We start from the raw sequence: 21,414 nt of genomic DNA on the forward strand, positions 1-21,414 counted from the left end.
GGGGGGGGGGGGGGGTGTTGCGGGCCAGTTCAGTATCTAATCTAAGTGAACAAAATAACATTGAAAAATTAAACGAAAGTCATTGTTCATTCTTGTTCAGTTTTCATGATGATGAATGATGATTATGATTATGCATGCATTCCAACACGTTGGTAAGCATATTTTATGTTCCCCTGCCCAGTAAAGATGATCGTGGTTTCATCTTAAAAGCTCTTGCAAGGAACAAGCCTATATATTCCAGTGTAGATCTTAGTGAGATAATATGGGAATTGAGGGTTTTTTGGGGGGGGGGGGGGGGGGGTGGTGCTGCCGGAGTCGGGTAAACATGGGGGTGGGTTTCTGTTTTTTCGGCTTCAAAGCCTGGCTCAAAACGATCCAGGTCATTGAAGGTAATTTGAATGCGCCTGGACCCAAAAAAAGAACCTCGCGCTGCACAACAGCTGCCTGCAAGGCCTTTGGACCTTTCATCGAGCACCATCTGTGCATCCATGGGGTTTGGCTGCTGCTGTCCATAGGGTCATATCAGACCTCCACAACCAGATTTCAGACCTCCCATGAGGTCGTGCGACCCCTCTTGTCCTTTAATGTGTCCGCCACTGGTTCTAGTATAATAATAATTGTTAATATTGTTAATGTTGATCAATGACATCGGAAACTTGATATAATAATATCATGTGAACGTGATTTCACTCCAGTTCACGTGTCAAAAGCATTTCGTAAACTATAGCTGCTTCATATAATACTTGGATCCACGGGACAGATTAATCTTTCCCCTCCTCTTCTCGGGGATTGATTCAATTGAACATTCAAAATACCCCCGTCTCTTGAACCAATCCTCAGCTCTAGTTGTAAGCAAGAAGAGCTTGTCCAATCCGAGACAAGATGCCTTCTTCTCAATGTAATCATGAAGCTTATGTCCCTGCCCCTGTCGACGGCAGTCACTAGAAACTGCAAAAGAAGCAACCTCCCCACATTTTTCTTCCAAGAAAGAAACTAGAGCAGCACACGCAACGATTTGACCTTCTCTTTCAACAACAGCGAAGCAATCCAGCAATATCATCTCAAGCAGCTCCTCATCATTTCTCCTAACCAGTTCTTCAGAAGCTTGTATAAGTTCTCTCACTCGAGAGAAATCTGACTCTGTGGCCATTCGGGTTCCTTGGTAAACGTCGCTTGCAACCATCGTCCCCACCCCATCTCTTTTAAACAACTCCAACAACAAAACCCCGCCTTTAGTTCCATCTAAGAGATGAACTCTCTCAACCCCTCCCCTGCAAACAAAGGCTGCGGCAGCCAGTTCTGAAACGTAGCCATTTAGCTGATGGCTTTGTTGCTGCCTCTCATAACCCCCAACAGCAAAACCTAAACCTTGGTGGTGCTCTTGCTTTCGCTTTCGAATCAACATGTCTGCCCCTGCCTCCGCCTCTCCAAGAGTGAGGAACCGAACGAGACGCTTGTCGTCGAGAATCGGGCCGTCCATTATGCAGATGAGCTTGTCTGCTTCAATAGCAAGGGAGCAAGCCGTTCCAACCTCATAAGTGTTGCAATTCAAAGATTCGCCGGAACTGGAATAGCCTATGTTGCGCAACAACACAATGCAATCGCCACCGTCGAGCCTCTCACGGATCCGACGGACGTCCACTTTCTTAACCTCGCCGGTTTCCCCATAATCAACACCGGCAACAACTCCTCTTCTTTTGGCCGCAACAAAGTTGCCGCTCGCAACGCTCACGCCGACGTCATGAAGACGGCTGCTGTCGCTGCCATGCCGTCGTCGGATGTTGGATATGGAGGGCGCTGCGGAAAGAACTGCCTCTATGTTAGAACAAATCCGCCCGGCCGCCTCCTTTGCGGCCTCTAGGGTTTCCGGGTCGGTGACTATGTAAGGACCGACGAACTGTGGCTTCTTTCCTCTGCCTGCCAGAAGTTTATGGATCTCTACGTTGGTGGCTGGAACAAGAACAAACCTGATCCCCAAATGATGGAGAAAGGCAATGTCCTTGAGAAGAGGGTTTAAGTAATTAGGGTTTGACGCAACTTCGCCGGATATGATGATGACGAAAGTGCCGCCGCGGTGGGCCCACAAGTAGGGCCAAGCCTCACGAAACCACCGCACGAACTTCTCGTGCTCCTCCTCCTCCTCCTTCTCCTCCTCGGCAGAATCATAGATCTCCATGTGGGTGTGATCTCTATTGTTGCACTTGAATAATGTCGACGACGCTCCCATCTTGCCCTTGGCTCTTCCGTTATTTACCATCGGCAGCAGGCGCGAGGGTTTTGGGGTTCTAGTTAGAGAACAATGGCGAGTAGGAGAGTGCAGCTTGGTTGCTATGACAGTAATTGTTAGGTGGGTTCCTAGAAAGCTCGCTGCGGCCATGGGCTACACACGGAGATGAGAATAAACCCTAATTCAAAGAGCTATGGCTTAACTTTGTGAGTGGTGGCAAGGGGCAAGTTTTAATTTCTTAAAATTAGTGAACTGATTATAATATATAGAATAATACTCGAATTGGAAATAATTGGAACAAAATTCTTCCCCATAATTTGAGATAACCCACTTCTTTAAACTATAAAACAGACCTATTTTAAATGGGACTAAACCAGAAATCGAAATTTGGGTTTTTTTGCTTTTGATAATAAATTTGGTGGTATGTCAACAAAGACATGCATGATGGATCAGGCTGGAAGAAAGAAAAGTAGAGAGATTGTGCTGTAAACAATATCCAATTGATGGATCAGGCTGCTGGGCTCGAAATGAGATTGGGCCTTGGAGACCATACCAGATTGATCCTTGTTGGATGGGTGTTGGGTCTTGTTTAGAAGGAAGGTAAGGTAACTATGCCATGACATCAATGAAAGTAGTGTTTATAAGTCGATATACGGTGAGGGTGTCATATATAGACCGTAGATGTGGACCTTTATATTAGCAACAGGATTCATCTGAATAGTTTACTTAAGTTTAATAAAATGATCTTACGACAAATATGAAGGTCCACATAAAAAGTTCAGATATGGCACATAGAATTTCGCAAGTATTTATGAGATTGGGTGTAATTATACTGTTGTGACAAAAATTAAGATATGTGTGAGTTTGGGTAAAGTGAGAAAAAGTATGGATGGCAAATAGAAACTCCAAAATCTTAAACAGAAATAAAACTAAAAAGTGGAAGTGAGATTTGATCATTTGAGCATTTATAGACAATATTTTGTTTAACCCCAAAGATCCTACATGTTTTTGTACTTTACCTATATCATAATTAAATTACTATTTTACTTTACTGCCACAGCACAGGGGAGGGAGGGAAAAAGTTAATTGGAAAAAGGCAAAACGAAAGAAAAGTGCTAAATCTTCACCCCCAAAAAAAAAAGAGAGAGAGAAAAGTGTGCTAAATTTGTACTAATTTCTAAAGTCAAGTGTAAAGTGTGTCTCCTATCCTAATTAATTAAACATTCCTCCTCAACTAGAGTTTAATAAATCAAGATTAAGGACGAAGCTTTTTGCTAAACAAAAGCATCATCAGGCATCAGCCCAGCCCCTACTCTTGTGTGAAAATCTTCTGTAAAATATGTTCAATTGACGGTTTGAGGATGTTATTTGTATTGTTTCTCTCAATTGTGGGTTATTGATGTGGAATGCACTTAGATGGAATCAATTGTTTCCTTTTTTCTTTTTGGCATAGCAGTTCTCACATGCAAACACAGACAAAGACACAGGGGAGAACTAGACATGTTCATCACACAAACAAACTTATACATACACACTATTCATACACACTATTCATGGATGGAGTTCTCTTTGAATAAAGGAATTGCACTTGAATGAGTGCAAGATATAATTGTCCTAAATGAACACCAATTATTTGGGTTAGGAAATGTTTTGAGGCCAAAAAAGAGGATTTGCACCCTAGATATAGGGGTCTATGGCTCACCCCATATTAGGGGTATTTTTCTAATCATTTTCTTTGTCCTGATTATTCTTTTAATGCAGTCTGAGTTGGAGCTTTCGGCAGAGTAAAACTTCCTTTTCGACGACTTAGTAAAATCAAGTCCCATTCATCAATTGTTGTTTGTTGTCTTCTTTATGCAAGTTACTTGTCCGCGTCTAATTTATTTACCATGATCGTAGGAACTAGTTTCGTATTGTCAAATTGTTACTAAAACGTGTTTGATTGGAAATGTGACAATAATCGGATAACACATTTAAGGTGATTCTAGCTAGCAAAGGACATTTTGTTTGCATTTGAAGAAATTATTATGACAAGAAAACAAACATATATATATAGTTAACATTGATATATATGCAATGTATGATATGATCTAAATGAAGAGATGGTGGCTGTTGAATATTGATGATTAAACAGACGACTCTTTTGTCTCCACTCTTGGGAATGGAGGTCCAGTTCCAGGCACTATCAAAAAAGCAAATAAAGACGATCAGGACGCTCCCTCGAGAATAGCCAACCGGCCCTCCTCATGTCATCTGCACTTTCAATTCATCTTCTTTTCATGGCATCCAAAGATACTCAATTTGAGTTGTAAAATTAAAGCCAACACATGCACTACCTATAGCTATACCTAGGACTCCTCCCCTCATATGAATTTTATGATTATGATCAAATTTTCTTTTTATAATGATTTAATGTAAATTTTATACAGGAGATGGGGACAATGAGTAGTTGAAGGACTTGAGAGTGGTGCTGTCTTGCATTCAGCATAAAATCAAAACCCATATCTGGTGTCTGAAATATTCAGCATCATTCTAGCTTTTGAACCCTTTAGTCCAAGGGACCTATGGACTTTTGCAGCAACCCCACGAGCATATGGTTTTACAACGAAAAATCATCTTTAAAAGCTGAATATTAGGGTCCTCTATCTTTGTCATTGGCCTCTAAAAGTTGAAATTTCCGCAGGAAAAGGAGTAGGTAAAGAGCTAGATTCTGTTCCCTACACTCCCAAACCCCGTCTTACTTTTCTTCACTATGAGAGCAAAAAGAAATTTTGGCTTTTGGGTTTATACTTAGGATACCTCACTTTGAAACCAAAATTTGTTTGTAGAAAAAGGAAGCGTGTGTGTGAACAAGTTTTCATCACTGAAAAATAAGAGGGGTTGGGCCCTTGCAATTCTCTCAAGGTTGGTAGAGTACTTAGGCTTAAATGAATGTTTGATCAGTTTATAACTTCAATGGTAACGGTAATGCACTAATCACTCTCATATTCTCTCGAGCTCAACTCATCATGTTCCATGTTCCGTCGCTTTAAGATATTTGTGCATAAAGAAGAAGTAATTATTGAAAATTGGATCTTGTAATTATTGAAGTTATATATCTCAACTTCTCAACACTTAGTCATTTTATGCATAATTGTCAATTACCACTCAATCTTTGAACACACATATAACAGGGGAATGATAGAAACATTTTAATCCTCAACATCGTGGGTGGAGGAGGGGATTAATAATGGTGGGAAGAAATTGCCTACAAAATCCAAATTCACATCGGCACCACCTTCCTCTATTTCAATTCCGAAAAAGAAAGTATAAAGATAAAAACAAAACGATCCACCTTTTAATATCCAATGGGATGGCGTCACGTCACTATCCTGCCCCAATTTGCGGGTTGGATATATATACTGCCATCAAATTATACTCAAGGGACCCTGAACGCGTTTCTCATGTGACTAGGGCCAATAAATAATTATAGAAAAAAGCATATGATAAATCTTTTGTGTAAACAGCACCATGTATGGCTGCTATGGAAAAAAAACATACCATCTTTGCATAAAGTAAAGATGATCAAATTGTGCTGATGGCAATGTCATTGCGCTCCACATTTTGTCCTATTTCCTGTCACTTTTATTTTATTTTTTTTATTCTTATTTAACCTAAGCTTTTGTCACATATGATCCATAGGGCTAGGAGGTGGGCTATGGTGATTAAATTAACTTCATCAGTTGTTGATCACCAAACCTGCGGACCTGCATTTTGTCTAATGGGTTCACCTTTTTAGTGGGGGTGGATCCGATTGGCATTTGGTGATGGATCGATCGATATCGATGTGGTCCAGATTAAACTTTCATTTCATGGCTCCCACCAAGGCCATAGCTGGCCAAATCAGCTAATTCCAGGTTGCATTAATTGATTAGCAAGCTGAGAATTTCATTTAATTCTGTTTAATTAAACTAATTACCAAGTGGATTCCGACAGCATCGATCATGGGATCCACATTGTTGGAACTAATCTAATTAAATCCTTCATAAAGCAGAAACTAGTTAATTAGTTTTTTTTTTTAATTATAAACAAAATGATATTTTTTTGGTAAACACCCCACACTTGAAAGGTGGGATTCGGCTTGCTTCTAACTACAAAGTGCTTTCAACGGGTTTCGAATCCTGCCATTAAGGCACTAGATAGCTCACCAATTGGATAAATATATAGATTCAAACTCAATGCAAAGAGGCAGCGCGCACTACATGATGAATTAACCTAATTCACATGTGCGGAAAAGTAATTAATTAGTAGAAGTTAGCTGGTGTTTTTCTCTGAATGTCGTTGGTGGAAAGCATGGCATGAGTCTTACTGTAAAAGGCAGAGCCCATCCAAGAGAGAAATTAGAGAAAAAGGGAACTTTCTTTCCAACAATTATCACTATCGGGTGGTCCATTTGATATTAAATTAGACGTGTGAGTAAAAAGTAAAATGAGGTGATGGATGCTGGACAGGTTTCTGTAATGCCACCTGTGAAATGAAGGAGGAGTTGATAAGATTTGCATGACCTGTTGTGCATGCAATGAAATGCAGGTGGTGTTTTAAATGCATGGTTGCCCTTTGCACTAAGCTACATGCAAAAATAATATACCCCATGTCGGGGATCGATGGCTAAATGACAGGCTCGTAGTTGGCGTTTTACTATTTGTAGTGTAATAAGCTGGTAAGTACTTATACTAAAAGCAACTTTTCCAGGTATTGGCTTTTTCCCACCATATCTCACACTCACTGTGCCCACTTATTAATTTTTCATAGAAAAAATAAAAAAACTAAATCCCTGCTCGTTTGGGTGATCAATAAAACGCAATAATTAAGATGAAATATCGCTATATCAGGCAGAGCTGTCTGATATCTGGGGGAGCTGATACAACAGCCATGGGGTTTGGTCACGAGAGGCCTCAGAGAGATAAGAGGAGATAATTATTATCACTCACAAACTTCCACACAGTAATATAATAAAACAAAGCACCAAGCTACAAAGTTCGTAATGTCAATCATGTGCTATCCACAGGAGAAATACTTTTTTATCTCCCGTTGTATTGTCCTATTCTTTTTATCTTTCTTCTTTTTTTGTAAGTGACATGATGATGAGAGATAAGAAGAAGAGGGCAATCCAACCGAGAGTGAAGGTTTTTCTCCATGCAGAGAGAGAGAGAGAGAGAGATAAAAGAAACCTGTCTTTATATTATTTTATTGATGATGAATCAAATACAACAAACACGCATGAAAGGCCCCAAAGACCTTTTGTAATTTTTTTTTTTCTTCTTCCCTCCTTTAACAATAAAAAAATCAACCAAAAAAAAGTGTAAACACACGTGTGGCCATGCACACCCGAGCGAAACACCCAAATCAAAAAGAGTTACAGTATGGTTAGGCCCACCTCATGGCCAATAAAAGAGGCAATTCCCGCCAAAAATGCACTCACATACACAGATGTGTGCCACCAAGCAGTGCTAAGAGAGCACACAAACCACTCAAAAAGTCTAAAATGGGGGTGGAGCCACCGATCGCATTCACGCTGGTTTTCCCCGTCAAAATCAAAAGAGGCAGAGAAGTCTTGACTTGTAAATTGATCCCCATGAAGCTCAAACTTCAAAGCTCACTCCCCTAATTTTGCCAACCCTAATCTCTCTTTCTCTTCTTTTTTTTCTTTTGATGCCCCACCAGCTTCATCGTTTTCTTCATTCAATAATCAATGCGGCCTTTGAATTTAATCCCCCACTTCTCTCACGCTTCCATGACTCCACTATATTTAAAAATATATATATATCTCTTTTTCCCCTTCGCTTTCTCATCACACAACAAAACATTACCAAACAAATCCCCTTCTGCCTTGGGAATCTGCAAAGCCATTATTAATAATGAAATAATGGCATTGCCACCAACAAAACAAATAATAAAATCTCCAGACTCACCAAACTCTCTCTCATACATACATACACTTATATATATCTATATAGACACTATAATCTACACAAAACCCATGATCAGGTCAATTTTAATCCCAAAACCCTCCTAAAAAAAATATTGAGGTTTCTAGACAACTTTTTGGACCACCATTTTCCTTTCTTTTATTTATAGTTTCCCTTTCCCCATCTCTCTCTCTCTCTCTCTCCTCTTACTCGGAGTTTCCTTTGTCATCATCTACCCATAAGCAGTTATTCAATTTCCTCCTTTTATATGATATTGGTGATGATGATGATAAGGAGACTGACGAGGACGATGACTCAGAACTGGACCTCGCTCTGCCCCGAACTGTAACTCGAAGCTGTGGCAAAACATCGGGTGATGACTTCTTTATCCCACTATTTTCAATCACAACTTCTTGCATTAATCGATAGCATCCGATGATTTTCTCCTGCAAATTCATTAAAAATGAATACATATATAATAATTATTTTAAAATCCCAATTGAAATCATCAGAGTCCCATGTGCTTACTTTGCTCAGTCCACCACACCATGATTCAGCATGTTCCGGATTTTCAAGCGACAAATTTGGGATTTCATTGGCTGCGGAAAGTATGGCTGCCGCAGCAATGCATGATGGCCAATATTCAAGAAAGCTAGCTTCTGTTGACATAATCAATCAACAAAGAACCACCAATTATATATTATAATAATATGTACTCTAGTGTAAAGCAGCCTTTTCTACGTAGACGCACTGCATGTATATGTATTTCGCTACGTACACGTACACGTACCTTTGATATTCGATAATATGATTTCCGTGGCCCGTGAAATCAGAAATCCGATGAAAGTTTCCGTTGGGTCGAGCTTGCATGCAAAGAAAGCGACGAAGCTGAAGGGTGTTATGGATCGTAGCCTCCAATCCAAAACGCCCAGCACAAGGAGCTCCATCCTACGGATTGTTCTCGGTTCGAAGATAAATTTGGTACCTTCCACCTACGACACATAATTATTATGTCCAAAACCTTTAAACAAATTGACAAAATATTAGATTAAGAAGAATTTAGTGTTGGTTGTGTATTGCATATGTACCTGTAAATCCAACAGAGAAGGAACCAGAGGTTCCTCCATCTTAGCAGCTAAGGACAAGCAAGCAACGCTTAAAAGTTGCATTGGCCACCCATTTGCTTGCTGAAACAAACAAAACGAATACTGTTAGCAAAAGTTTTTATCGTCATCACATATATAATAATTAAACGCATTAGACTATTGCTCTGTGATGGAGTTTATTACTTGAGATTTTATGCTACGAGTATTTTCACGTGCAATGCACGTGACTAGAAAAAAGCAAATTATGATAATAAAAAAAAGGCATGTAATAATTAGTATGGTTGTACTTTTATACTGTAGTTATTATAAAGTCCAATTAAACATAATCACTATGTTGGGAGTTTTAGAGGATCGTAATTGCCTCGTCATCTCATGAACTTTATAATGAAACAGTACGTACGCCCAATCACCTACTGTACAGATTTCCACATACGTTTGAAAAGTCAAATATAATTACTAATACATAATTAAAGGTTTTTCACCAATAATTAAGATAATTAATCTTCAACATTATCCAGCTTTCTTCACATAATCATCCAAGAGTTAACGGAGACTGAGTTTACCGGCAACCGGCGGGAGTACAAGAACCGATCCAAGTAGTTAACGGAGAGATACGCCGTCAGCGGGTGAAACCCGTGGTAACTCTGGACCTGCAAAACCATCCATACATGACGTAATATTAATTACACTAATAATCATAAGTGAACCGGTCTAATGTGAACCGCCAGCGAGCTTTATAGTTAAGATCCGGCGGCTGATAAAGAAATTCTTCACTTCAGCCAAACAGTGCGCACCCCCGGCGAACGTTAGAAAAGCCGGAGACGCTACGGTCAATAGATCTAACGAGCGCACGCGCATGGCATGGCAATCATGTAATAAGTGCGAAGTTAGTATCCGATTATGAAAATCTGGAATTTGATTGGTTAATTACCTTGAGAATCCATGCAACGGAGTCGGCTCGGGCGGAGATGTCGAGGGAGTGATCGGAGTGGAAGCGAGACAAGTAGTCGAAGCCGGGGACGTAGTTGCGCTCGTCCTCTATGAATCCAGCGATGGATTCTTCGCTACACGCCGGAGATTCCAAGTCCGACGAGCATTCCGGCGACTCTCCGGACAGAATTCCGGAGGAGTCCTCGCAGCACAGTAGGTCGGAGAAGCAGTCGGAGCTCCAAACCGATGACATGATGGTGATGATGATAATGATGATGATGATCGCCGCCGTCTCCGATCGATACTCTCCTTCATTCTCTCGCCATCGCTTGGTGACCGTCGAATTTGATCGGAGAAGTCGCCGGAATGCTTGTCTCTGTGTGTGTTTAGAGATAGGGGGGGAGAGTGTTTGTGTGTGTGTGTGCTTGTGTGTGTGAGGGAGACGAGTCGAGATTTTGATTTGAAGATTCTATCTGTTTCGTTGGATATAAATAAATATGAGGTGCTGTATTTATTTATTTATTTTATGAATTTATTTTTGTTTTTGTTGGAGGTGAAATTTCGAGACTGGAAAAGGAAATTTGATTTTCCCGGGAAAATATAATTTTCCGTTTTTAGGGGGGAAATATTACGTAAACAATGCGTGATGGCTACTGGAGTTCCATCACGTCAACTTACACAATAGCATGGTGATGCCACGTGGCCCATAGGATTTACTGATATTATCTTTTTTAATTATTTGGTAAGATGTCTATTTTTTTCTTTTCAAATTCAAGATAACGAGTGATTCAAACTTAGGAATTGTATAATTTTTGAAACACCAAGTGTCACTAAACTAATAGTTAATTGTGCGTAAAGAACTCACTAATATAGTGGCCGGAGCAATTATGCTTCTATAAAAGATCATAAATTCGAGTCCTAGCATTCACGTAATATGTGTAAATTTAATATATCATCGCTTTTTATTTTATTTAATAGAAAATGTCCTTAAAACAAAACTAATAGTTAGTTGTTGGTCTCCTCTTATTTTGTTTTATCCCATTTCAAAATCATCATTTTGTAGGTTCTTAATTAATAATGTCATGTCATGTCATAATGTAATTTATTTTATCAAAATATAATAAAGTATGGCAATTCTTTTCGCACTTAAAAACAAAACTGTTGATGTGCGTGCCTAACATGGTTCTTTTCTCTAGTTGTTGTTGTCAAGGGTTTTTCTAAACAGATTTTACGTTTTAGGGGTCAACATTTTGCTAATTCTGGCTCTTAACAATGTTGTCCACCTTTTTAAATCATCCACATATTCATTGATTGGTATTAATTATTTGTTTTTACGAGTAAAATTAATAAATAAATTCCAGGAAAACATTTTGTTTGTTTACAAAATTGGTTTCGAGGGAAACAAATGGAGACATTAGAAAAGTCCCAACCAGTTGATTTGTATATGCAGCTGCCCTCATTATCGACCTTAGGGCAATATACTTTTCTATATATATATATATTTATCCTCCTCCATTAATTTGAGGTTTCAACAATGCATAGACCTACAACGTGTAGTCTTGTATGTCGATGCATCTGCATTGACATGACATATAATTACATTGGTGGACCTTGTTTGGATGTCACAGTTTACTTAATACCATTTCACACATACATACATATATATATATATATATATATATATATATATATATATATATTAAATACGTAAATGGCTTTATCGTTTGATTTTGGGGCTTTGCTTTTGTTTGGGGACATGGCATCATTGATTATGAATATGGGGCACTCTCATTTCCTGCTTAATCTAATCAAATAATTATAAGAAATCTGGATACAAAGAAAAAAAGAAGCAAACTGCGTCAATGAAAGGCAAAATGGGTCGGGTGGCACTCCCAAAAGTAAAAGGAGAAGACTACACAAAGTAGACTTTGGATCAACCATAAACTTTTACCTACAATATTAGACATTGGATTCTTAAATAATACATAGATTGTAGACCTGCCCGGTTAGGTCTGTTTGCCAGAACAGTGAATTCGTCCTCTTACAACTAAATTCGAATTTTTATTCTTTTAATTATTTATTTTAATACATAAATTCGAATAAATATATGATGTAATTTACATATAAAGTAGCACAAACAAAATTTTGTTTTGCTTTAGAGGGGAAAGTGTAGTGATCTAATTGTTAACTTTTGTGGAGCTTGACGATTTAACGTACGAAAAGATTGTGGGATTTTTCGTTTTATTGGTACAGAGAGAAAAAAAGAAAAAAAAAGAAAAAAAAGTGGAAAGTAAGCTATCTCTTTCTCTGTGACATGATGATTTAACATTTTGAACTCTTAAAAGTTGCATACAGTTTGCATAGAATAGAATGTGAATAATTAAAGTAGCCATTCTCGGACTGCCATGACAACAAAAAAATGACTATAATTTTCCAATTAGAGGTGAAATTATTAAATAACCTTTTCATCTTGATGATGACAAAGCTGTCCCGTTCAAATCCGTGTATGTGAATAATTCTAGTGGCTTAACGGAGGGAGGCTACTTTTTCCAGTAAATAAATAAATAAATAAAACGGAGGGCTGCTTTCTGGTAAAATCCAATGTAATTAAATTGTTGGGCCGGGTATCTCTTGTCAGCCCAGTTATGTGGTTATTGACTGGTCAATGGATGGACTGGTGGGAAGTACTGACAGTCAAAAAATATAATGTATGATCATCGACCCTACTTGCCAGTTGCAAACCAACAACAACAATAAGAAAATAAAGGGGGCTCAAACGTTAGCCTGCGGGTTGGCACATGAATGTGAAATGTTTGAAATAAAATGTCGTTGACCATCATTATAGGGAAGGTCTTGAATTGTTGATGTATATTTGATTCACAATGCATGCATCAACGATTCGATTAGGAATTGTTTACTTTTATGCGAACAGAAAGTTTTCAATTATTGATGTATATGAGTTTCATAATGCATCAAATGACCGAAAAAAGCACACTCGTCAAGTGAACCCTTTTCATTAATGCTACAAATTTTTGGTGCATTCGCTGTGGAAAATGACTATAGCATAGAGAGGACATAAACTGCATCGGAGTGGTTGGGGTGTGCCGTGTTCCTCAACTACACATTATGAGTGATTTGACTCCCTGCACATTCAACATTGGGTGGTAGCTCGGGACATTTAATTGATTCATATGACATATATATAGTACTAGTTTGTGTTCCGCATGTCCTGTATTTCCTCGTTCAGATTTGGGGAGATGTTGGCGCTTAAAGTTGGGATTTGAATTTTGATGTGTGGAGGGAATTTTGTTGGTTGTTCCAAGTGAATGTGATTATATATGTCGATGGATCTCTATCTTTCATTATTCATAAGAAAATTCAAGGGACATTAAATTCAATAAAATCCCAAGAAACTTTGGAGTTAATTTATTCATATTTTAATTGAACATCGCAATCCAAATTAAAAGCAATCATTTTTCACTTTTATTTTTGGATAGAAGAGATGAAATTTAGTATGAGGACTGTTAGGTGGTCAGTCTCAGTATACTGCACGCCTTCGAATGGCAGGTAGAATTCTCATCCCTATTTGCCACGTGAGAATAGAAACTAAAGAGGCACAGTTCGTAAAAGGATAAAGCTAAACTTATCACATTTTTATACCATATCGCTTCTTTAATAAAGGTGAAGCCCACTCAACTCAACCCAGTTCAGCATTTGCTTAACAAATTATACTTGTATATTATATGATCCAACAGGTCAGAAGACTTCACCCTGAAAGTAAAACTATGACTTGCTATATAAATTTGTCAATGTGTTAATTAAGAAGAAATTTAAATATAAAAAAAAAAAAAAACAATGTGTGGAGGAGGAGATGGGCTAGCTGTGTCTGTCCAGCTCTGCCCCATGACATGAATCATGATAATTTAATTGCTAGTTAAAAGATGAAGTGGGATCAGCACTGTTTTTTTAGCTTCTGATAATTTGCTCTCCTTGTATTATCTGCCACTCTCAGACAAGACAATTGGAGAGAGTTGCTTTTAATTTTCTTTCTTTTTGTTAGACAGAGTGAAGAAGAAGGTAGAGTTTTTCATGAATAATAGACTCCCACCCATTGATGCTGAAATGAATTCTGGTATCAGTTCCTATCCATATACTTTTATCATTATTAGACTCTCAAAAACAGTATGTATAAATAATAGGACCCATAACTCCCCTTTTGCCATTTTGGTCAATGGGTAGATTGAGATTGAGATTGAGCTTTTGAATATATTAGGTTGTGCAGCTGATCATGATTTTGGGGAATATGCATCTTCAATCAGTAAATCATTTTATAATGACTCTCAAAATTAATTAACAAACCCCAATTGCTCATTCCCATCCTATCAAGTTAATTAAGTAGTGTTTAATTAAGTTTAACTTAAATATAATCCCAAATTTACAAGCCGAAAAGACAATGGATTTTCAGAATTTGCTTATATTTCTTATGCAACTGACAAAACCGGCTTGTCTCTGGTTTGAGTTCTTCTCATGTTTGATAGCAGACAATTATTAAAACTAGTTGCTAACTTGTTTGGTGGATATAGAGGATAAGGAAGACCAAACAGAGATCTGTAAAAGAAGAAGAAAAGAAAATCAAAACAGAAAAGCAGGAATCTGGGACTGAAGCCAAATGAGTTGTTAGTATTTGGTATTTTGGAGTGTCAGTCATATTCATATATATATATATATATAAAATATAAATGTGGTTTTCATAATTATATGTTGAACTGAAATGTCAATCAAATGATAACTACAGATTATAGACTTGATGGATAGCTCTCACTCACCTAATGCCTAATGCCAACAAACATGCTTGGAATTGGAAACCATGCACTGATTGCTTGCCCCCTCTGTTCCGGAGCCTGTTGCTCTATTTTTCTATTCCCAGGTCCATGAGCTGATGCTGACTTTTGTGCTGTGTAAAATAATGCATTATTAGTATTATTTTTTTAATACAAACGTTAATCTAAATTTGGCTTATTATCACAAAACGTCCCTAAGATTTACGAAACTATAAGATTGCATTTATTAATGTTTTTTTGTGTTATTCATGGTCCTCAAGGTTAGTATGTGTGATCACAAATGGTCCGTGCCGTTAGGTTCTGTAAAAAAATCCATTAGTTTGATGATGTGGCATAAACATATATCACAAAACATTCCGGAGGTTCAAGCACTTATCACAAATGGTCCCTGCCAAATTTTTTAATTTTTTAATTTAAAAATATATATTATATTTTAAATACATGTGACACTATATTATTGTAGATGTGGGCTCCATATATATGCCACATCAACAAACTAATTGAGTTTTTAAAAAATAATTTAAAATTCATAAAATTTAAAAATGAAAAAACTAAGGGTTTAGGGTTCATAACTGGTCCTCAAGATTAAAATCCTTCTATAAATGGTTTTTTCATTTATAAATGATTTAAAAAAGAAATCAAAAATTTATGAATTTTAAATCAATAAATTAAAAAATCATTTGTGATATATGAACCTCATTGATATTTTGTGATATATATATATATATATGCCACGCCAACAAACTAACGGAGCTTTTGACGGAATCCAACGGCATAGACCATTTGTGATCACACATACTAATTTTGAGGATCACGAGTGACACAAAAAAACATTAAGAATGTAATTTGATAGTTTCGTAAATCTTAGGGACGTTTTGTGATATTAACCCATCTCAATTATAAGTGCACACGCATAAAAATTCTGCAAATTAAGACATTTTTTTATTGAGCTAGATTCCGTTAGCATATATTTTTAAGATATGATCTTCAATAACCTGTCAAACAAGGATGAATCTGGGCTCGGATGGATTGAGAAATGACAAACCTAGAAAAGGAGCTGGGCCTTTAGTGAATGGTTGTGGAAAAGTCTGACCAAAAATGTAGAACAAGAAGAAGCACTTTGATGGGATTTATGTATAAAAAAGGATGAACTTTTCAAAACAGCAAAAGTGAATGGGGCTTGAATTTCAATTGGTTGGTTAGGAAGGAAAGACCAACCAAACCAAGCCCAGTGAAAAATCATTGCCTCCGCTGTATTTCTTCAGCTCCAAAAAAATCACAAAAAAATTCAACATATGGCTTCGCCCAGGCTCGAACTGGGGACCTTCAGTGTGTTAGACTGACGTGATAACCAACTACACCACGAAACCATGTTGTTAAGTTCACCAATATTTTAATTTTAAATACTAACTCAATTGAAGAGAATCCATAAAACCAAAGTGAAATCTCAAAAACAGTTTGTCCGACAAAAATGGCTTCGCCCAGGCTCGAACTGGGGACCTTCAGTGTGTTAGACTGACGTGATAACCAACTACACCACGAAACCATGTTGTTGAGTTCACGCAATACTTTAATTTTAAAGTCTGACTCAATTGAAGAGAATCCATAAAACCAAAGTGAAATCTCAAAAACAGTTTGTCCAACAAAAATGGCTTCGCCCAGGTTCGAACTGGGGACCTTCAGTGTGTTAGACTGACGTGATAACCAACTACACCACGAAACCCTGATGTTATGTTTTCCCAATAGTTCGGCTTACATAGCAACAATTAAACCAAAGAAATTCATAACACCAAATATTGCTCACCTCCTTTCATGGAAGGTGATATTCCTCGTTCATATAAATTATGGTTTGACATATGTGCAAAATTAATTCATTAAAAATAATTTTTTTTTTTAATACATGTTAAATTGTTATCAACAAGAATGTGGAAATTCATACTTACAAATTAAAATTTAGACACGTACAAAAGTAATTCATAAAAAATATAAAAAAAACTTTTACACATATGAAACTGTTATTGGCAAAAATGCAGGAGTTTCTACTTTTAAGGGAAGGATGCAAGTATGTTCCTAACACTAAAATGAAAATCTCAACGGAAAAAAAAATAAATTCGAAAAACATATGGCTTCGCCCAGGCTCGAACTGGGGACCTTCAGTGTGTTAGACTGACGTGATAACCAACTACACCACGAAACCTTGATGTTTTGTTTACACAATAGTTCGGCTTAAATAGCAACAATTCAACTAAAGAAATTCATAAAAAATGAAGAAAAACTTTTATACATGTCAAATTGTTATCGACAAGAATGTGGAAATTCATACTTACAAATCAAAATTTAGACACATATGAAACTGTTATTGACAAAATTGCAGGAGCTTCTACTTATAAGGGAATGATGCAAATATGTTCCTAACACTAAAGTGAAAATCCCAACGAAAAAATAAAAAAGGAAAGACATATGGCTTCGCCCAATCTCGAACTGGGGACCTTCAGTGTGTTAGACTGACGTGATAACCAACTACACCACGAAACCTTGTTGTTATGTCTCTTCAAAATTTAATTTTTAATACTAAGCAGACAACTGAATTATTGACGAATATCAAAGGGGGAGGAACTGACTCATTTTGCTCAGTAGCGCAGAAAGCACAGGGGAACAGGAAGAGGCTGGGCGACAATGATGATAAGCACCGGTAGGTTTTCACCTTCCTGCAATTACAAGTCTCTTTCCACCACCGGCCTCTCATTCTCACCATACAAAACCCATTTGGGCTTGCCCTTCTTCCCACACGCATCTTCAACCTCTTCGCTCCTCACCACTATTTTCAAAACCAGCTTGTTCCTCTCTCCCATTCAACAAACCCAACGCACAATTCTCGGCTTTCACGGCGTCCATGGCCAGAGAAGTAGAGGTTCCGGAGTCTCTGCGAGAAAAAAGCAGCGAAAAGGCGGCGTTGAGCTCTTAGAAATGGACGACTCTGATGATGATGATGATGAGGAGTTGGACTTGGACTTGGACGGCTCGGATGATGAGTTGGGTGGCGACGGTGACGACGAAGAAGATACGTTTGTGCCGTTTGGGAAGATGAAGAAGTGGCTGGAGAAGAAGCCCCGTGGGTTTGGCGAAGGCAAAGAGTACGACATTTCAATTGAAGAGAAGCTGCTCGAAGAAATGGAGAAGAGTAGACAAGCGCAGGCTGAGAATCTCACTAAGCTCTCAGACGACCCTGAAAACCTTAATTCCAAGCAAGACCAAAGCAAGAACAAGAACAAAGGTCTGCTTCTGTCTTCATTGGCTCTAAATCACACTCAGCCACTCGCTCTCTAATTTACGATTGAATGTTTTACTTCAATTTTACTGCATTTGCAGCTCAAGAAGTGGTTCCAGCTGGAGTTAGAGTTCGTGTGCTCAACCTTCCGAAGAAGAAGAACATACATAGGGATTTGAGCGCAGCTTTCAAATTAGTCCCTGGTTTGCTTAGCATAAACCCCGCGGTTTCTGGAAACAAGAAAACTAAGGACCCCATTTGCAAGGGTTTTGCTTTTGTTCATTTTAAGTCTGAGCAGGATGCAACTAGGTATGTTTATGTTTAAAGTTATGAAATGGAATTCAAATTTTAAAACTTTTGCTGGTAACAATTATAAGAATATGAAAAAAGGCAGTGATTGATAAGAAAGTGCAAAAAGTTTTGTTCTACGAATGTGGATAGGTGTGGTATATGAATGTAGAACAGGTTACAGGGCACACTTCCAAGTATGCATATTGAGATTTGAGAACGCTATCAAGCATGCATATTAACATTTGCCTTTTGATCTTAGGCATAGTGGGATAAATCTTATTGTTTTGCTGGCATTCTATTATCTGAAATGATTGGCATTCCTCTCATGGCAGGTTTGTAGAAATGTTCTCTTCTCAGAGTGTTCAATTTGGTAAAATTCAGAAACAGATAAAATGCGAGTTTGTAGATTTGCAAGCCCTGAATTCTGAGCAGGAAAAATCAAGAGATAACCATACTGCTCCTCGACTAGCTGTTTCTGGACTGGGAGGACGTCAGAAAGCTGTTGCTGAATTGGATGTTTCTTCCCTGGATACATGGGAGGAGACCATACCTGATGAATATGACGGCTCTGATGTGGAACTTGTTGGACCAGAACTGGTTGATGCCATAGATAATATGCAGAGAGCTGATTCTGACTTTGATGATTCTTCCCTGGACACATGGGAGGAGACCATACTTGATGAATATGAAGGCTCTGATGTTGAGGTCGTGGGACCAGAACTGGAAGATGCCATAGAGAATCTGGACTCTACCAGTAGGTCAGACCTAAATAGTGGAGATAGAGATAGCATGGAATTAAGGACAGAATCTGAATCCTTATTAGCACATTCATCTTCCTCAAAGCAGCTACTTTCCAAGAGTAAAGAAGAGAAGCTTCCTCGCCGAAAGCCGGTTGTGAAAGGGAAGGCAGAAAGGTCTCCTAAGAAGAAACTAACTGTGAAAGAAAAAACAGTGAAGGTTCCAAAATTGACTGTGGGGGGATCTGCCAAGAGGTAATCAACTACTTTTTGCCGAAGTTTTCATTTGTTCTTATTTCTTCTTTTAATGGAAAAATTACATTAAGTTTGTTGATCATGTTGCAGGTTAAAGGTCAAGGAGAAGGCTGTGCTTAACGATGTGTTCTCAAAATATGGGGCAAAAGCTACTTTGGCTACAAAGGAAGATAGCTAACCAACCAGTAACGAGGCTATTGTAAATCTTTTTGATCGAGAAAAGGAAACCATAACTATGAGTATGATGTGTAACTGTAAACTGGAAAGTGAAAATTCATGAATGAAATATGCTCCTCCCCCTTCTTGCCATCCATGTTATAGTTGATTATCTTCTCTAGAAACCTTAGGTTACGCTTCCGTTTACAGTCTTATAATATAACATGTCAAATTGTCTCATGAGTCACAACAAAACACATGTCATTCATTCGGTTCGAATCAGTACATGATGCTAATGGTTTTGCCTTATTTTCTTATCTTTCTATTTCTACGCAAAAGTTGGTTAGCCCGGTAGATGTTCTTTAAACGTGGACGTTGAGAACATAAATAATTGATGTTGTATTGTCGTATGGGCCTTTTTTTCTAATTGAGTAAGAAAAGTCAGAAAATTACCTATTCTTCTATGTTGCCTGTTTGTATAGTAGTATTGTAATTGTTTTATGTAAAAATATTGGCTAAGTATGAAAAATGATTTTTCAGAATAATTATTTTCTCAAGATAATTTTTGGCGGCTTTTATTCCTTACACATCAAATAAAAAAACTTGATTTTATGGGATTTTAGTATGAAGTATATATTGACTTAATGAGCCATCATTTTTAGCCTAAATCGTATTTTGCGCTAAAACTGATTTTTCATATTTTGATTTGGTGGGAATTTGATTTTCTAGTATTTTAATTTGAATCCAAATGGAGGGTACTTCCTTATTTACATTGTAAACTTAAGTAATCATTTATTTTATATTACTTCATTTACTTAAATGTTGAAAATGGAAATAAGGTAATTTGCCAGCTGTGCTAGTGTGTTGCGCTCTCTGGAGCATTTCATTAAGTAGTTTATGGGCAATTTGCAGCGGTCAACATCTTCGCCTCCAATGATGGATTCCGGGGTTGCAGGGGTCAACCCCTCTTGCCCCTATGTGGATTCGCCCCTGGTTGCTGGTGTCTATAGTATTGACTTGCAGCTTGCTCTTCGGGTGAAGGCTAGATACGGCATGTCATTCAAGGGCATAAGTAATAAGATTGGCATCCTCTGCAAGTTGTTGGTTCTTTTGACTACTTCTGGAACATCTGTTGATGGCAATGGCTGCGACGGTTTTAACACTACAAAGTGCTTCAATACTAATAAATTCTTTCCTGAAACTTATTAACCTTTTGTGGCAATCTTCCTTATTTCATTCGGGATGTTCTCTTTTCAGCATTGTCATGTTGTGTTTATGTTTTTATTTTATAAATTCAATTTCCTCTAATAGTCATACTTAAACAAGGAATTACAAAAGCATAATTGAATTCAATTTGGCTCAATTAGATCCAGTATACGGTAGTTGTGCCGTGCCACTGTGAACATGGAAACCCAAGTTAAGCTCATTATTCTCCCTAATAATACACCACTTGTTTTTGGCCAGATATAGCAGTTAATTCAAACATTATTATAGGCAAAACATCCTCCCTTCGCTGCCGGCTTTCTGTACAAGACCCTGCATAGCAGTTAATTCAATCAAATATTATTACAGTTTTATAATATAACATGTCAAATTGTCTCACAATGAAAGACACATGCCATTCGATTAGTTCGAATCTAAATATCATACTAAAT

At 37.7% G+C, this 21,414-nt stretch overlaps 2 protein-coding genes, 5 non-coding genes and 1 pseudogene across 7 annotated transcripts; 1 reads left to right on the top strand and 7 right to left on the bottom strand.

Annotated features, from left to right (window-relative positions):
- Positions 1 to 329: 329 nt before the first annotated feature.
- LOC110770078 (putative amino-acid acetyltransferase NAGS2, chloroplastic pseudogene) lies at positions 330 to 2,449 on the bottom strand (annotated as a pseudogene).
- A 4,978-nt stretch (positions 2,450 to 7,427) lies between these two features.
- CYCD1;1 (CYCLIN D1;1) lies at positions 7,428 to 10,690 on the bottom strand. The gene is made up of 6 exons (XM_021974185.2): positions 10,213 to 10,690; positions 9,845 to 9,931; positions 9,264 to 9,362; positions 8,966 to 9,167; positions 8,704 to 8,834; positions 7,428 to 8,621 (listed from the first exon to the last, which is right to left on the bottom strand). Exons 1-6 carry the CDS (start codon positions 10,462 to 10,464, stop codon positions 8,382 to 8,384), a joined length of 1,011 nt encoding a protein of 336 aa, XP_021829877.1. The 5' UTR covers positions 10,465 to 10,690; the 3' UTR covers positions 7,428 to 8,381.
- A 5,658-nt stretch (positions 10,691 to 16,348) lies between these two features.
- TRNAV-AAC (transfer RNA valine (anticodon AAC)) lies at positions 16,349 to 16,422 on the bottom strand. Its single transcript has one exon. It is a non-coding gene; the product is annotated as a tRNA-Val (tRNA).
- Positions 16,423 to 16,524: 102 nt separating this feature from the next.
- Positions 16,525 to 16,598, bottom strand: TRNAV-AAC (transfer RNA valine (anticodon AAC)). Its single transcript has one exon. It is a non-coding gene; the product is annotated as a tRNA-Val (tRNA).
- A 103-nt stretch (positions 16,599 to 16,701) lies between these two features.
- Positions 16,702 to 16,775, bottom strand: TRNAV-AAC (transfer RNA valine (anticodon AAC)). The gene has a single exon. It is a non-coding gene; the product is annotated as a tRNA-Val (tRNA).
- Positions 16,776 to 17,175: 400 nt separating this feature from the next.
- TRNAV-AAC (transfer RNA valine (anticodon AAC)) lies at positions 17,176 to 17,249 on the bottom strand. Its single transcript has one exon. It is a non-coding gene; the product is annotated as a tRNA-Val (tRNA).
- Positions 17,250 to 17,513: 264 nt separating this feature from the next.
- On the bottom strand, positions 17,514 to 17,587 carry TRNAV-AAC (transfer RNA valine (anticodon AAC)). The gene has a single exon. It is a non-coding gene; the product is annotated as a tRNA-Val (tRNA).
- A 78-nt stretch (positions 17,588 to 17,665) lies between these two features.
- LOC110770100 (RNA-binding (RRM/RBD/RNP motifs) family protein) lies at positions 17,666 to 19,912 on the top strand. The gene is made up of 4 exons (XM_021974186.2): positions 17,666 to 18,326; positions 18,422 to 18,629; positions 18,944 to 19,603; positions 19,694 to 19,912. Exons 1-4 carry the CDS (start codon positions 17,729 to 17,731, stop codon positions 19,779 to 19,781), a joined length of 1,554 nt encoding a protein of 517 aa, XP_021829878.2. The 5' UTR covers positions 17,666 to 17,728; the 3' UTR covers positions 19,782 to 19,912.
- Positions 19,913 to 21,414: the final 1,502 nt, after the last annotated feature.

The sequence above is a fragment of the Prunus avium genome, chromosome 1, assembly GCF_965620075.1.
Source record: "Prunus avium chromosome 1, drPruAviu1.hap1.1, whole genome shotgun sequence".
Lineage (NCBI taxonomy): Eukaryota > Viridiplantae > Streptophyta > Magnoliopsida > Rosales > Rosaceae > Prunus > Prunus avium.

Coding starts and splice junctions, on each gene's coding strand:
- LOC110770100 (XM_021974186.2), top strand. CDS start 17,729: ATGATGATAAGCACCGGTAGGTTTTCACCTTCCTGCAATTACAAGTCT. Junction 18,327..18,421: donor AAGCAAGAACAAGAACAAAG/GTCTGCTTCTGT, acceptor CTGCATTTGCAG/CTCAAGAAGTGGTTCCAGCT. Junction 19,604..19,693: donor GTGGGGGGATCTGCCAAGAG/GTAATCAACTAC, acceptor ATCATGTTGCAG/GTTAAAGGTCAAGGAGAAGG.